The following is a 16,924-nucleotide window of genomic DNA, read 5'->3' on the forward strand; positions in this document are numbered from 1 at the left end:
ACTAGTAGCCTCCCATGTGACACGTTAACTAGTAGCCTTCCATGTGTGACATGTTAACTAGTAGCCTTCCATGTGTGACATGTTAACTAGTAGCCTTCCATGTGTGACATGTTAACTAGTAGCCTACATGGAGTGCACTGCCACCCTGTGGCTCTGATGTCAATGTGATCAACTGTTGGACTAGTAGCCTGGTAAGCGCTGCACTGCCACCCTGTGGCTCTGATGTCAATGTGATCAACAGTTGGACTAGTAGCCTGGTAAGCGCTGCACTGCCACCAGGTGTCTCCTCATTCCTCCACTGATGAAATACAGATTTCTCTCGAACAGTGTGTGTGCAGATGCACAGCTAGGCTATTGACACATTGGGGGTGTCTATATATTTCATCATAGACTGTACATGATCTGAGGAGAGGCACGAATATATCGACTACTTTATGTACAATGGTCTATTTCTAGTCTTGATGACCCAAAGGCAAAGATACATTATGTTCGACTCACCTCGGTCAAATGGAGCAGCTTGGGCAGAGAGCGCACTAGAGGCGCGCAAAACCTTTGAGCTACTTCCTGTGCTATTAACTATTTAATTATTCAAACTAGACACCTTTCATCCCTGCTTAATTAAAAAGACAAAACGTGACTTGTATTATTCAATTTAGAGTAACACTAACTGTTCTCCAACCCTACCCTGTTAGTAGTTTATTCATCAAAATAGTGTGTGTGTGCGCGCAAGAGAGAGAGAGAGAGAGAGAAGGCGTGTGTGTGTGTGTGTGTGTGTGTGCGAGAGAGAGTGTGAGAGAGAGAGAGAGAGAGAGAGAGAGAGAGAGAGAGAGAGAGAGAGGGCGTGTGTGTTTGTGTGTGCGAGAGAGAGTGTGAGAGAGAGAGAGAGAGAGAGAGAGAGAGAGAGAAGGCGTGTGTGTGTGTGTGTGTGCGAGAGAGAGAGAGAGAGAGAGAGAGAGAGAGAGAGAGAGAGAGAGAGAAGGCGTGTGTGTGTGTGTGTGCGAGAGAGAGTGTGAGAGAGAGAGAGAGAGAGAGAGAGAGAGAGAGAGAGAGAGAGAGAGAGAGAGGCAGTCGCTATCCAGGGACCAATCGCTCCTCTGTCCACATCACAGCTACAGGGCTTCAGCACCTAGTCGCCTAGTTTTGTGAGATCCAACCCTGATTTCAATATTTCAACATTTTACTAAAAGCAGTGAGTGCAGTGTCATTAGGGCTCATTTAAAAACAACTAGACACGGAATATACGTGACATTTTCAAAAGAGCTATTACCTTTTAACCCACTGGATAGGCTACCTGGAGACGAAGTTGAGCGCTATCGTTGTGGCTTAGAACAGGTGAACGAAGAGCGACATTATCAAAGACCACCAAGAACAAAACACTGATCAGACACCCGAAGGTAAGGTCCTCTACAGATTCATTTCACAGTGAAAAGAGGTAGTGGGGGTACAGCGACGACGCACGGTCTAATAGTGACACTCCAAATACATAGACTATGACTTTTTGAAAAGTGTTCCCAAAAGTATAAATATTTAATAGTTGGTTAAAAGCCTATAATTGAGCCTCAGGGATCCGCGTATCTGTTTTTAGCAACGCTATTTACACACTAGCGTTGCTAGGAATCAGCTTGCAAAAAAAAACGGAATAGTCTGCCCGAAACTAAATACAAATTCTATTTACTCTGCCCGATTCTGTAGTGCTGGTTCCTTATGCAGGAAGTTATATATTGTTATTTTTTAAGATTTTACCTTTATTTAACTAGGCAAGTCAGTTAAGAACAAATTCTTATTGTCAATGACGGCCAAGGAACAGTGGGTTAAATGCCTGTTCAGGGGCAGAACGACAGATTTGAAGTTGCAACCTTCCGGTTACTAGTCCAACGCTTTACCAACTAGGCTACCTGCTGGTTACTAGTCCAACGCTCTAACCACTAGGCTACCTGTTGGTTACTAGTCCAATGCTCTACCAACTAGGCTACCTGCTGGTTACTAGTCCAACGCTCTACCAACTAGGCTACCTGCTGGTTACTAGTCCAACGCTTTACCAACTAGGCTACCTGCTGGTTACTAGTCCAACGCTCTAACCACTAGGCTACCTGCTGGTTACTAGTCCAACGCTCTACCAACTAGGCTACCTGCTGGTTACTAGTCCAACGCTCTAACCACTAGGCTACCTGCTGGTTACTAGTCCAACGCTCTAACCACTAGGCTACCTGCTGGTTACTAGTCCAACGCTCTAACCACTAGGCTACCCTGCCGCCCCAAATTGAGAAAAAACATCTAATAAAACATAAATTTAAACTGCAATATGTAACTTTTGGGGTGACCCCACCATATTCACATAGAAATGTGAGTTATAAATCTGTCATTCGGTAAATCTGTTCTATGTGCACTATTTCTATGCTTCACATTTTTAAGTTTCATTTTTTGGGGGGTATTTTCCTTTTGGTTTAATTGGTTTGAAAGAGTGATATTCTGTGGAGTGATTTGTCACAGCTTCCCGTTCTATCTTTCTGGGGTTTCGCTGGTTTTGTGTAGAACCACCTGCAACTGGACACAGATATAAGATACGATTTACCCCGAATCGAGAATGAAGACGGTGTCCCCACATTGAGAACCACTGGGTTAACATACATTGAGAACCCCTGGGTTAACATACATTGAGAACCACTGGGTTAACATACATTGAGAACCCCTGGGTTAACATACATTGAGAACCACTGGGTTAACATACATTGAGAACCCCTGGGTTAACATACATTGAGAACCCCTGGGTTAACATACATTGAGAAACCCTGGGTTAACATACATTGAGAACCACTGGGTTAACATACATTGAGAACCCCTGGGTTAACATACATTGAGAACCACTGGGTTAACATACATTGAGAACCCCTGGGTTAACATACATTGAGAACCCCTGGGTTAACATACATTGAGAACCCCTGGGTTAACATACATTGAGAAACCCTGGGTTAACATACATTGAGAACCCCTGGGTTAACATACATTGAGAACCACTGGGTTAACATACATTGAGAACCCCTGGGTTAACATACATTGAGAACCCCTGGGTTAACATACATTGAGAACCCCTGGGTTAACATACATTGAGAACCCCTGGGTTAACATACATTGAGAACCCCTGGGTTAACATACATTGAGAACCCCTGGGTTAACATACATTGAGAACCCCTGGGTTAACATACATTGAGAACCCCTGGGTTAACATACATTGAGAACCCCTGGGTTAACATACATTGAGAACCCCTGGGTTAACATACATTGAGAACCCCTGGGTTAACATATCCATGGGCTTTTGTTTGGTTACTGCCACCGAGACCTTGACTCTCTTTTAGTCTCTGTGTGTGTGTGTGTGTGTGTGTGTGTGTGTGTGTGTGTGTGTGTGTGTGTGTGTGTGTGTGTGTGTGTGTGTGTGTGTGTGTGTGTGTGTGTGTGTGTGTGTGTGTGTGTGTGTGTGTGTGTGTGTGTGTGTCCATGCCTATGTACGTGTTTATACGTGTGATAAGATCTCAACAATTGGCTCTCCATACTTCCTCCCGCCACAAACAATTGACTACCTGTTTTGCTACTTACTCCCTAGTGCCCAACACAAACTCAGTTACATTATTGGCAGAATTGCCAAGAAAATGGTATTACACGAGGGTTATTGAATTAAGGCACATGGAAATACAGAAAGAAGGATGTCTTTCTTACGGCTGAGCAGTGGCTTCATGGCAGGAAACTGAACAGCATTTGCCACCACAACAACACCATCAAGGGAGGAGGTGAGGGCCCTGGGAGAGTGGTGCCAGGAAAATAACCTCTCTCTCTCTCTCAACGTCAACAAAACAAAGGAGCTGATCGTGAACTTCAGGAAAGAGCAGAGGGAGCACACCCCTATCCACATCGAGGGGACCGCAGTGAAGGTGGAAAGCTTCGAGTTCCTCAGCGTACACATTACTGATGATCTTAAATGATTCATCAACACGCACAGTGAGGTGAAGAAGATGCAACAGCGCCTTTTCAACCTCAGGAGGCTGAAGAAATTTGGCTTGGCCCCTAAAATCCTCACAAACTTTTACAGATGCACAATTGAGAGCATCCTGTCGGGCTGTATCACCACCTCATACGGCAACTGCAACACCCGCAACTGCAGGGCTCTCCAGAGGGTGGTGCGGTCTGCCCAACGCATCATCGGGGGCACACTACCTGCCCTTCAGGACACCTATGGCACCCAATGTCACAGGAAGGCCAAAAAGATCATCAAGGACATCAACCACCCGAACCACGACCTGTTGACCCCTCTATCATCCAGAAGGCGAGGTCAGTACAGGTGCCTCAAAGCTGTGACCGAGAGACTGAAAAACAGCTTCTATCTCAAGGCCATCAGACTGTTAAATGGCCATCACTAGCCGGCTTCCACCTGGTTACGCAACCCTGCACCTTAGAGGCTGCTGCCCTATATACATAGACTTGGAATTACTGGCCACTTTAACCTCTACATGATCCCCCCCCCTCATTAGCATGAGGTTGTAAGTAACAAGAACATTTCCCAGGACATAGACATATTTGATATGGGCAGAAAGCTTAAATCCTAGTTAATCTAAGTGCACTGTCCAATTTACAGTAGCTATTACAGTGAAATAATACCATGCTATTGTTTGAGGAGAGTGCACAATTTTGAACTTGAAAATGTATCAATTAACAAATTTGGCGTATTTGGGCAGACTTGATACAACATTTTGAACAGAAATGCAATGGGTCATTGGATCAGTCTAACACGTTGCACATACACTGTTGTCATCTAGTGGCCACAATCGAAATTGCGTCTAACATGGAATAATACATTGTGACCTTTCTCTTGTATTTCAAAGATGATGGAAAAAAAGTTTTCATCTTTCACCAGATCTAATGTGTTATATTCTCCTACATTAATTTCACATTTACACAAACTTCAAAGTGTTTCCTTTAAAATGGCATCAAGAATATGCACAACCTTGCTTCAGGTCCTGAGCTACGGGCAGTTAGATTTGGGTCATTTTAGGCTAAATTTGAAGAAAAAGGGTCTGATCCTTTTTTAAACATCCTTCTTCAACCTGTCCCCTTCCCTTCATCTGATTGAAGTGTATTTAACAAGTGTCATCAAATAGGTGAACTTTCACCTGGATTCACCTGGTCAGCCCATGTCATGGAAAGAGCACGTGTTCCTAATGTTTTGTACACTCAGTGTACATGCATTGCTCCAACTATAACTTGAATTTGAGATTATGTGCCATGAGCCTTTTTAAAGCTTCTATTTTAAGACCAAGAGTTGCCATTGTGATGAGTTTGTCAAACCCATCTAAACAACCGCCAACTTTTTTGAAAATAAGCATCCCTACAGTAGACCAGACTTATTTGAATGCTGTGCCGTGCCATTTCTCTCTGTCCCCGTGAAATTACATTACACTGAGCAGACATTTCATAACCAAATAGATCAAATCAAATTGTATTGGTCGCATACACATATTTAGCAGATGTTATTGCGCATGTAGCGAAATGCTTGTGTTCCTAGCTCCAACAGTGCAGTAATATCTAAAAAAAACAATTCACAACAATATACACTAATCTAAAAGTAAAAGAATACAATTAAGAAATATATAAATTATTGGATCGAGCAATGTCAGAGTGGCATTGACTGAAATACAGTAGAATAGAAAACAGTATATTCATATGAGATGAGTAAAGTGGTGTGTAAACATTATTTAAACATTATTCATGTGACTAGTGTTCCCTTATTAAGGCTTGAACCATGGATTGTGTACATGTGAGTGGGCAAGACAGGGTAGCCCAGTGGTTAGAGCGTTGGACTAGTAGCCGGAAGTTTGCAAGTTCAAACCCCCGAGCTGACAAGGTACAAATCTGTTGTTCTGCCCTTGAACAGGCAGTTAACCCACTGTTCCCAGGCCATCATTGAAAATAAGAATTTGTTCTGACTAGTTAAATAAAGGTAGACAAAAGATTTAAGTGCCATTGAACGGGGTATGGCAGTAGGTGCCAGGCACACAGGTTTGAGTGTGTCAGGAATGGCAACGTTGCTGGGTTTTCACCCTCAACAGTTTCCCATGTGTATCAAGAAGTTGTTCCAAATGTTTTGTATCGTATGTGTGGTGTCTTGTGAGTGAATTTATATGGTGTGTGTGTGTGCGCTGTACTATACTGTGTCCTCTGACCGTTAAAGAGTGTCTCAACTGACATTCCTAAGTGTTATCATGCTGACACGGTGGACTCACTCTATATTTGTTTTTAAAGTCTTATCAATGATTCTCAAAAATGGCTTGGATAAATGCCAGCTTCAGAAATACCTCTAGTACCTCTGGTATAGGCTCTGGTATTTTTACATAGAAAAAAGTTGTAAAAATTAACATCTAAGCCATTTTAAACATAAATCAAATCTTTCCATCGGTTGTTTGTGTAAAGTGGGTATATGCTGTTACATTCTGATTACAGGATAATGTTTTCTGTTTGCTCTTGACTCATGTTTACCTGCTTGGGTGTTTCAAGAGTGACTCTTTAATTTATGACAACAACACTGGTTTCTCTCTTCTCCCTCTTAAGAACCTTCTCATATGCCAACCTACTGAGTCTTTCCTTCTATCTCTGTGTCAACAGGTGCTGTCCAACTCCATGGACCACACACTCCAGAGACTTCATCTCCTAGTCCCGACCGTCATCACTCTCTGGTCTTTCCCCGTCTCGATGGCTGCCAGTGTGACCCCAAGTGGGTGTGGCTCCAACGTACGCTCCCTGTACTACAGCCTGTGTGACCTCAGTGCTGTATGGGGCATCGTGCTGGAAGCGTTGGCGGCGGCCGGCGTGCTGGTCTCCATCGTCCTCTTCATCGTCCTCCTGGCCAGCCTGCCCTTTATCACAGACAAGAAAAGGATGTGCTCCGTGGGCCTCCATGCCTGCTTCCTGATCTGTACCCTGGGCCTCTTCTGCCTCACCTTCGCCTTCATCGTAGGGAAAGACTTCGCCACCTGTGCTTCGCGACGCTTCCTCTTCGGGGTGCTGTTCGCCGGGTGCTTCGCGTGTCTTCTCATGCAGTGTGTGAAGCTGAACCTCCTGGCCCGCAGGGGAGATCGGGGGCCCCGGGCCTCGGTGCTGTGTCTGGGAGCCCTGGGACTCTGGCTGGTGGAGGTGGTCATCAACACGGAGTGGCTGATCATCACTGTGGTTCGATATCCTCTCATGGTACTCAACGCTACAGGGATAGCACTTGGCACAGCCACAGACGTGCCTTGTAACATTGCCAACCTGGACTTTGTCATGGCGCTGATCTACGTATTGAATCTTCTCCTAGCTGTCATAGTGGCTTCCTTACCCACATTGTGCGGGAAATACAAACAGTGGCGGAAGGAGGGAGCCTTCATCCTCGTCACGGGTCTCCTCTCTGTGTTCATCTGGGTGGCCTGGATCACCATGTACGTCTGGGGGAACCTGAGGACCGGCAGACCCAGCTGGGATGACCCTACCCTGGCCATCGCCCTGGTCAGCAACGCCTGGGTGTTCCTGATCCTCTACACCATCCCAGAGATATGTTCTCTGACCGGGGAAGAGGAGGGGGGCGCGCCAGGGTTCGGAGAGGACCTGAGCAGAGGTGTGGGCTATGAGAATATCCTGAGGGAGCAAGGAGCCCAGAGCATGTTTATGGAGAACAAGGCTTTCTCTATGGATGAGCCCAACTTCGGTATGTAGCCACACACACACACAGTACCGTACACATACACACACACATACTGTACCGTACACACACACACACTGTAACGTGTACACACACACACACATACTGTACAGCACACACACACAAACACACACACTCTTGGTGACCCACATAAATGACCTGGCTTCACTAATAAGTACACTTCACTAGATACCAGGATGTTTTCTCCACTTGCTAGCACATTACAGTTAATATGTCTAATATATCTAATATATCTAATATATCTGGCATATTATATACAGTTAATATATCTAATATATCTAATATATCTAATATATCTGGCACATTACATACAGTTAATATGTCTAATATATCTAATATATCTAATATATCTGGCATATTATATACAGTTAATATATCTAATATATCTAATATATCTGGCACATTACATACAGTTAATATGTCTAATATATCTAATATATCTAATATATCTGGCATATTATATACAGTTAATATATCTAATATATCTAATATATCTGGCACATTACATACAGTTAATATGTCTAATATATCTAATATATCTAATATATCTGGCACATTACAGTTAATATGTCTAATATATCTAATATATCTAATATATCTGGCATATTATATACAGTTAATATATCTAATATATCTAATATATCTAATATATCTAATATATCTGGCACATTACATACAGTTAATATGTCTAATATATCTAATATATCTAATATATCTGGCACATTACATACAGTTAATATACCTAATATATCTAATATATCTAATATATCTAATATATCTGGCACATTACATACAGTTAATATACCTAATATATCTAATATATCTAATATATCTGGCACATTACATACAGTTAATATATCTAATACATCTAATATATCTAATATATCTGGCACATTACATACAGTTAATATATCTAATACATCTAATATATCTGGCACATTACATACAGTTAATATATCTAATATATCTAATATATCTGGCGCATTACATACATCTAATATATCTAAAATATCTAACACATTTAATACATCTAAAATATCTAATATATCTAACACACTTAACCATTAGAAAGGGGAGGTTCAGCAGGTTCAGGAGGGTATGTGGCTTGTCAGCAGGTTCAGGAGGGTATGGGGCTTGTCAGCAGGTTCAGGAGGGTATGGGGCTTGTCAGCAGGTTCAGGAGGGTATGGGGCTTGTCAGCAGGTTCAGGAGGGTATGGGGCTTGTCAGCAGGTTCAGGAGGGTATGGGGCTTGTCAGCAGGTTCAGGAAGGTATGGGGCTTGTCAGCAGGTTCACGAGGGTATGGGGCTTGTCAGCAGGTTCGGGAAGGTATGGGGCTTGTCAGCAGGTTCAGGAAGGTATGGGGCTTGTCAGCAGTTTCAGGAAGGTATGGGGCTTGTCAGCAGGTTCAGGAGGGTATGGGGCTTGTCAGCAGGTTCAGGAAGGTATGGGGCTTGTCAGCAGGTTCAGGAGGGTATGGGGCTTGTCAGCAGGTTCAGGAGGGTATGGGGCTTGTCAGCAGGTTCAGGAAGGTATGGGGCTTGTCAGCAGGTTCAGGAGGGTATGGGGCTTGTCAGCAGGTTCAGGAAGGTATGGGGCTTGTCAGCAGGTTCAGGAGGGTATGGGGCTTGTCAGCAGGTTCAGGAGGGTATGGGGCTTGTCAGCAGGTTCAGGAGGGTATGGGGCTTGTCAGCAGGTTCAGGAGGGTATGGGGCTTGTCAGCAGGTTCAGGAGGGTATGGGGCTTTCGTACGTATAGTCAGATAGTCAGTGAATGAAATGACATTGTTGTCTACATGTAACAATCTGCACGCTCTGCAGTTTATTTGTTCATATTTCAATGTACTTTTCTCTCAATGACACCTGAGTCTGAAATAAAATATCTTCCAAAACAGTAAGTTGAAAATAAACTGCGAGATGGATAAGAAAAGCTCAATGAATATCATTGAAACAGTACTGAATTTCACATCCAGTATACAGTACAATCTGCATACCTTAAAGAATTTGATATGCTGACGTGGTTTTTATCCTATTGGCGACCAGAATCTGATCTCGCAGGCTGCAGCAGAGCCAGACAGGACACTGTGTCTCCTCTCCCCTCCCCTCCCCTCCCCTCCCACTCCATCTCTTTGATGCTGCTCCACCTGCCCTCGGCTTGCCCTGGCCTCACCTCATCACAACCAAACGGCACCCTGTTTCCTATATAGGGCACTACATTTGACCAAAGGCACTGGTCAAAAGTAGTTCACTTTATAGGGAATAGAGGGCCATTTGGGATGCAGGCAATGGTTTAGGTCAGAGTGCGAGGGAGGGATAATAGCACGTGTTAATGTGGATGGCGCCTCATGAGTTAGCAGCTCTGTCCTGACTGAGGTTAACCTACTGTATGTCCTGGTCTGTTGAGATCGGCTGGCACCAGGTGATTCGTCTCAAGACAGACAGGTTAGATTTGATTTGATTTTGCTTCCCACAATGTACAAATGTTCAGGCACGTTGCCCAAGGTCTGGGAACATATCAATACAATATTAGAACACATACAGTGTTTAGTCAGTTTATACTGAGTGGAGAATCATGTTTGATAAAAATAAAAGGAACAAAAATATAATGAGCCCTCTGCTATCTGGCCTCTGACACATCAGTTGCCATATCAAACTAATAATGAAGTGAGAACAGAGAATGTTTTGACAAAAAATAACCCTTCCATATTTGGCGATTTAACTATTAAATATTAACAGGAAAATTATGTTTGTTATTAAAACTAATCAACCTTTTCTGGGAGAGACTAAGAAACGAAGGATATCTGTCCTGATGAGAGAGAGCTATGAAACCAGAAAAGTCCTTCATTGGGGTGGCAGGGTAGCCTAGTGGTTAGAGCGTTGGACTAGTAACCAGAAGGTTGCGAGTTCAAACCCCCGAGCTGACAAGGTACAAATCTGTCGTTCTGCCCCTGAACAGGCAGTTAACCCACTGTTCCTAGGCTGTCATTGAAAATAAGAATTTGTTCTTAACTGACTTGCCTGGTTAAATAAAGGTAAAAAAAATATATATATTGTCTCTGTATATCCTGAGGACTTATGTAAACATTTAACCAACCAAATCCTCTCTCTCTCCCACACACATATATTCCATTCCAGGTGACCCAATGGGATTTAGATGTCCAGGACAAAACAGTGACCTAACCAGTATACCATGCATACATAACACTGACACATACACACACAAACACACACTCGTCAGCTTGCCCCAACATCACTGTTTGTGTTTGCGTTACCGTGCCATTACCGTCTCAATAGCAAACCAGGTGTGGCAACAGTGTCATGGTCGGCAGATATTTCACAGGGAGGACCAGGAAATTCCACCTGGGGGGAAAACAAAAATGTCTCTCACATGAACCAAGCATTATCCATCCTACCTTTATAGAGGACTGCACATTTGACTGCACAGCGGAGATAATAGATGTAAGCGCCTGCGTCTGCTGTTTATGATCTTGTCATGATGGTTGGATAGAACAAGCTACTATGACTGGTTGCTTGGGAACACTGAATACCCAGTGGATACTGCTCGAATGCGCCCGTGAATGTCTGACTACGTGGATTTGATTGAGATTTCGGATTTGAAAACGTGATGATGTAATGAAAGTGTCCCGACATAAACACTGAGTGTGCGAAACATTAGCAACGCCTTCCTGATATTGAGTTGCAACCCCTTTTGCCCTCAGAACAGCCTCAGTTCGTCGGGGTCATGGACTCTGCACGTGTCGAAAGCGGTTCACAGGGATGCTGGCCCATGTTGACCCAAATGCTTACCACGGTTTTGCCAAGTTGGCTGGACGTCCTTTGGGTGGTGGGCCATTGTTGATACACACGGGAAGCTGTTGAGTGTGGAAAACCATACCCCGTTCAAAGGCACTTAAATATTTTGTCTTGTCCATTCACCCCCTGAAAGACACATATCCACACAATCCATGTCTCAACTGTCTCAAGGCTTAAAAATCCTTCTACAACCCGTCTCCTCCCCTTCATCTACACTGATTTTGAAGTGGATTTAACAAGTGTCATCAATAAGGGATCATATCTTTCACCTGGATTCACCTGGGTCAGTCTATGTCATTGAAAGACACTCCGTGTGTGATTGGGATCTAATGTTGTCGAATGTTTTCCCTCGCAGGTCCCAAAGTTGTGTCTCCATACAGCGGCTATAGTGGTCAGAGCCACCATTCTGTCTACCAGCCCACTGAGCTGGCTCTCATCAGCAGGGGAATGGGGAATGTGAGTACTGGCCATCAATTGTTTGTCCATGCACACACACATGTACGGGCGCGACACACACACACACTGCCAAAGGTTATTGTTGTTGTGTTTTTCGATTATTTCATTAAAAGAAAGAGGGATCTTTATTCATATCCATTGTGTTTAAATATTCTTCCGTTCTCTTTCGTATGGATCATGACGAGCATGTTGTGTTCCTTGTGTATCTCTGGTCGCAGCAGGAAATGTCTCACATCCCCCGAGCCTCCACCAACAACAGCTCCGTGGCCTACAGCGGAGGCAGTATCCTGTCGGGTCGCACCGACAAGACAGCAGACACACAGACCCAGCAGGGCCACAATGTAAGTGGAGATAGAAAGACCCTGTGATGCGTTCCAAAATGGCACCCTATTCCCTTCGTAGTGCTACTTCTGACCAGAGCCCTGGACAAAAGTAGTGCACTAAATAGGGAATAGGGTGCCATTGACCATGGGGCTCTGGACAAAAGTAGTGCACTAAATAGGGAATAGGGTGCCATTGACCATGGGGCTCTGGACAAAAGTAGTGCACTAAATAGGGAATAGGGTGCCATTTGGAACTCGTACCCGCTGTCCTCTGACATATTCTCCTCACCTCTCTCCCTGTCCGTTCTCCTGTGGAAAATACAGTCCTCGTCTCACTCTCTTAGCATGGGGGGGGGGGGGGTATTTTGGCTACAAAGGTGGATACTGTATACAGTAAACACACACAATCACAATGCATTCCTTCTCGGTCTCTGTTTCACCTTGACAAGCCTGTCACTTAAGTTTCTTCCTGGTCTTGTTCTGTCGTCTTGTCTTATTGGACGGTTTCTATCTCTACAGGAAATATGTTGTTGTTTTTTGTCCATCCATCTGTTTCTCTCATTGCTTTGGATCAGTCGTCTCTTTTCACTTCATTCTTCCTGTGGGTCTCTGACTTTTTCCCGGCGTTAAAGGCTTTTCCTTTGACCTTCTTTCAGTTCAGTTTTCCCCCAGCACTGTCATTACACTATGCCTCTTTATATCTGTTTTCCCCCCAGCACTGTCATTACACTCTGCCTATTTCTATCAGTTTCCCCCAGCACTGTCATTACACTATGCCTATTTATATCTGTTTTCCCCAGCACTGTCATTACACTATGCCTATTTATATCTGTTTTCCCCAGCACTGTCATTACACTATGCCTATTTATATCTGTTTCCCCCAGCACTGTCATTACACTATGCCTATTTATATCTGTTTTCCCCAGCACTGTCATTACACTATGCCTATTTATATCTGTTTTCCCCCAGCACTGTCATTACACTATGCCTATTTATATCTGTTTTCCCCCAGCACTGTCATTACACTATGCCTATTTATATCTGTTTTCCCCCCAGCACTGTCATTACACTATGCCTCTTTATATCTGTTTTCCCCCCAGCACTGTCATTACACTATGCCTCTTTATATCTGTTTTCCCCCCAGCACTGTCATTACACTATGCCTCTTTATATCTGTTTTCCCCCCAGCACTGTCATTACACTATGCCTATTTATATCTGTTTTCCCCCCAGCACTGTCATTACACTATGCCTATTTATATCTGTTTTCCCCCCAGCACTGTCATTACACTATGCCTATTTATATCTGTTTTCCCCCAGCACTGTCATTACACTATGCCTCTTTATATCTGTTTTCCCCCCAGCACTGTCATTACACTATGCCTATTTATATCTGTTTTCCCCCAGCACTGTCATTACACTATGCCTATTTATATCTGTTTTCCCCCAGCACTGTCATTACACTATGCCTATTTATATCTGTTTTCCCCAGCACTGTCATTACACTATGCCTATTTATATCTGTTTTCCCCAGCACTGTCATTACACTATGCCTCTTTATATCTGTTTTCCCCCAGCACTGTCATTACACTATGCCTATTTATATCTGTTTTCCCCCAGCACTGTCATTACACTATGCCTATTTATATCTGTTTTCCCCCCATCACTGTCATTACACTATGCCTATTTATATCTGTTTTCCCCAGCACTGTCATTACACTATGCCTCTTTATATCTGTTTTCCCCAGCACTGTCATTACACTATGCCTATTTATATCTGTTTTCCCCCCATCACTGTCATTACACTATGCCTATTTATATCTGTTTTCCCCAGCACTGTCATTACACTATGCCTCTTTATATCTGTTTTCCCCCCATCACTGTCATTACACTATGCCTATTTATATCTGTTTTCCCCAGCACTGTCATTACACTATGCCTCTTTATATCTGTTTTCCCCAGCACTGTCATTACACTATGCCTCTTTATATCTGTTTTCCCCAGCACTGTCATTACACTATGCCTATTTCTATCTGTTTTCCCCCCATCACTGTCATTACACTATGCCTATTTATATCTGTTTTCCCCAGCACTGTCATTACACTATGCCTATTTATATCTGTTTTCCCCAGCACTGTCATTACACTATGCCTATTTCTATCAGTTTTCCCCCAGCACTGTCATTACACTATGCCTATTTATATCTGTTTTCCCCAGCACTGTCATTACACTATGCCTATTTATATCTGTTTTCCCCCCCTCACTGTCATTACACTATGCCTATTTATATCTGTTTTCCCCCAGCACTGTCATTACACTATGCCTATTTATATCTGTTTTCCCCAGCACTGTCATTACACTATGCCTATTTATATCTGTTTTCCCCAGCACTGTCATTACACTATGCCTCTTTATATCTGTTTTCCCCAGCACTGTCATTACACTATGCCTATTTATATCTGTTTTCCCCAGCACTGTCATTACACTATGCCTATTTATATCTGTTTTCCCCAGCACTGTCATTACACTATGCCTATTTATATCTGTTTTCCCCAGCACTGTCATTACACTATGCCTATTTATATCTGTTTTCCCCAGCACTGTCATTACACTATGCCTATTTATATCTGTTTTCCCCCAGCACTGTCATTACACTATGCCTATTTATATCTGTTTTCCCCCAGCACTGTCATTACACTATGCCTATTTATATCTGTTTTCCCCAGCACTGTCATTACACTATGCCTATTTATATCTGTTTTCCCCCAGCACTGTCATTACACTATGCCTATTTATATCTGTTTTTTAACAATATCTCTCCATCTGTTTCTGTTTTCAGGGGAATGGACAGCAGAAGACATCCCAGTGGTGAACACAGACGACTTCACACCTCTCTCCTCAAGACATATTTATTGCTACAGTTTCCTCATGTTGACTCTATTTTGCTGTTGTCCATTGCATCCTTGATATGAGCTGGTTTTAACGGGACCCATCACAATGAGGCCAACTTGAACTCTGACCTATCAGCCTATCAGACTCAAGAGGTGATGTTTTAGGTGAACGACACAAACAGTTTGCCCTTTGTAAAACCCCTAAAGATTGGACAGTCCTGGGTACGACATAACCCTCTATCGATAGATGGACAGTGTCCTACAGGTCTGTCTGCCCCTGTTCCAGTCCCTTCCCCGTCTGTCTGTCTGACAGAAGTCAAAGCAACCCACAGAGAGCAGAAGCCCATGGCGTTGGGAGAGAACAATACCTTTTGCAGAGGTCACCTCTGACTATGAGCTGAGCTCTCCGCTGGACACCCTGTGACAGATGAAATGTGAGCATGCTAACAGCATGGAATACTAGTCTCACTCTCTCTTAGCATGTGGGGGTGTATTTAGGCTACAAAGATAGATATACATACACACACACACACACACACACACACACAATAGTCACATACACAGTAGTCACGTGGAAGTGCAGCCAACAACAGGATCAGTCAAGCGAGGGGGGCAACTGGTGTGATGGGATAAACCTGTCATCCCAGTGTTCTCAGAAGAGGAACCCCTTAACAGTGGAACATTCCATACCTGGAACACCCTCTGTGGTTCCATGGAATCTTGGAAAAGGTCTCTTCTGTCACTGGGGATAGCTACCTAACACTAATGCACTCATGTATAGGTTTAGCATACAGAAAGCGTGCACTTTCGAGCTTTCAATTGAAGTAAGTGTCGATATTATTATGTCAATGTTTAGTGCCTGGCTTGTGAATGGGTATCACTTCCAGAAAGTTAAAATTGCTATTTCAATTTGTGGCTAAAGATTGTTGAATGACCTAATGGTAATGCCATGCCAATGAATGGCTTATCACTACATATGTACGGAATCACTTGTTGTATGAATTGTTGTATGAATTTGGAAATATGATATTTAAGACATAGCTATTACTTTTCTTGTAATCAGTTTTGAGCCAACACCTGTAAATGAAATCCTGAATGTTCAAATTAATATGATGTTGATGTTGTAAAGCAACCGTGAGTGAATTGATTGGTTGAAATAAACTGTATCAACAGCCATTGATGTCTGAAAGAAAAATGAAAATCTAAATAAACATTTAATGGTGAAGTACATACAGTCCAGAGAATCTGTCATAATAAATCAATATTATACCTAATACTGTTATTTACCCTAATACTGTTAATACCTAATACTGTTAATACCTAATACTGTTATTTACCCTGATACTATTAATACCTAATACTATTAATACCTAATACTATTAATACCTAATACTATTAATACCTAATACTGTTATTACCAAATAATGTTAATACCTAATACTGTTATTACCAAATAATGTTAATACCTAATACTATTAATACCAAATACTGTTATTTACCCTGATACTATTAATACCTAATACTATTAATACCAAATACTGTTATTTACCCTGATACTATTAATACCTAATACTATTAATACCTAATACTATTAATACCTAATACTGTTATTTACCCTGATACTATTAATACCTAATACTGTTAATACCAAATACTATTAATACCTAATACTATTAATACCTAATACTATTAATACCTAATAC

At 42.7% G+C, this 16,924-nt stretch overlaps 1 protein-coding gene across 2 annotated transcripts; it reads left to right on the forward strand.

The window, feature by feature from the left end:
- The first annotated feature begins 1,050 nt into the window (after nt 1-1,050).
- LOC135523395 (G-protein coupled receptor family C group 5 member C-like) lies at nt 1,051-16,456 on the forward strand. 2 transcript variants are annotated; one of them, XM_064950036.1, is made up of 5 exons: nt 1,051-1,394; nt 6,649-7,726; nt 11,908-12,008; nt 12,227-12,349; nt 15,170-16,456. In XM_064950036.1, exons 2-5 carry the CDS (start codon nt 6,664-6,666, stop codon nt 15,200-15,202), a joined length of 1,320 nt encoding a protein of 439 aa, XP_064806108.1. In that variant the 5' UTR covers nt 1,051-1,394; nt 6,649-6,663; the 3' UTR covers nt 15,203-16,456. The 2 variants fall into 2 exon arrangements, with proteins under 2 accessions (XP_064806108.1, XP_064806109.1); XM_064950037.1 differs by having other exon boundaries at nt 12,230-12,349.
- The last annotated feature ends 468 nt before the right edge of the window (nt 16,457-16,924 follow it).

Source organism: Oncorhynchus masou, chromosome 31 (genome assembly GCF_036934945.1).
Source record: "Oncorhynchus masou masou isolate Uvic2021 chromosome 31, UVic_Omas_1.1, whole genome shotgun sequence".
Lineage (NCBI taxonomy): Eukaryota > Metazoa > Chordata > Actinopteri > Salmoniformes > Salmonidae > Oncorhynchus > Oncorhynchus masou.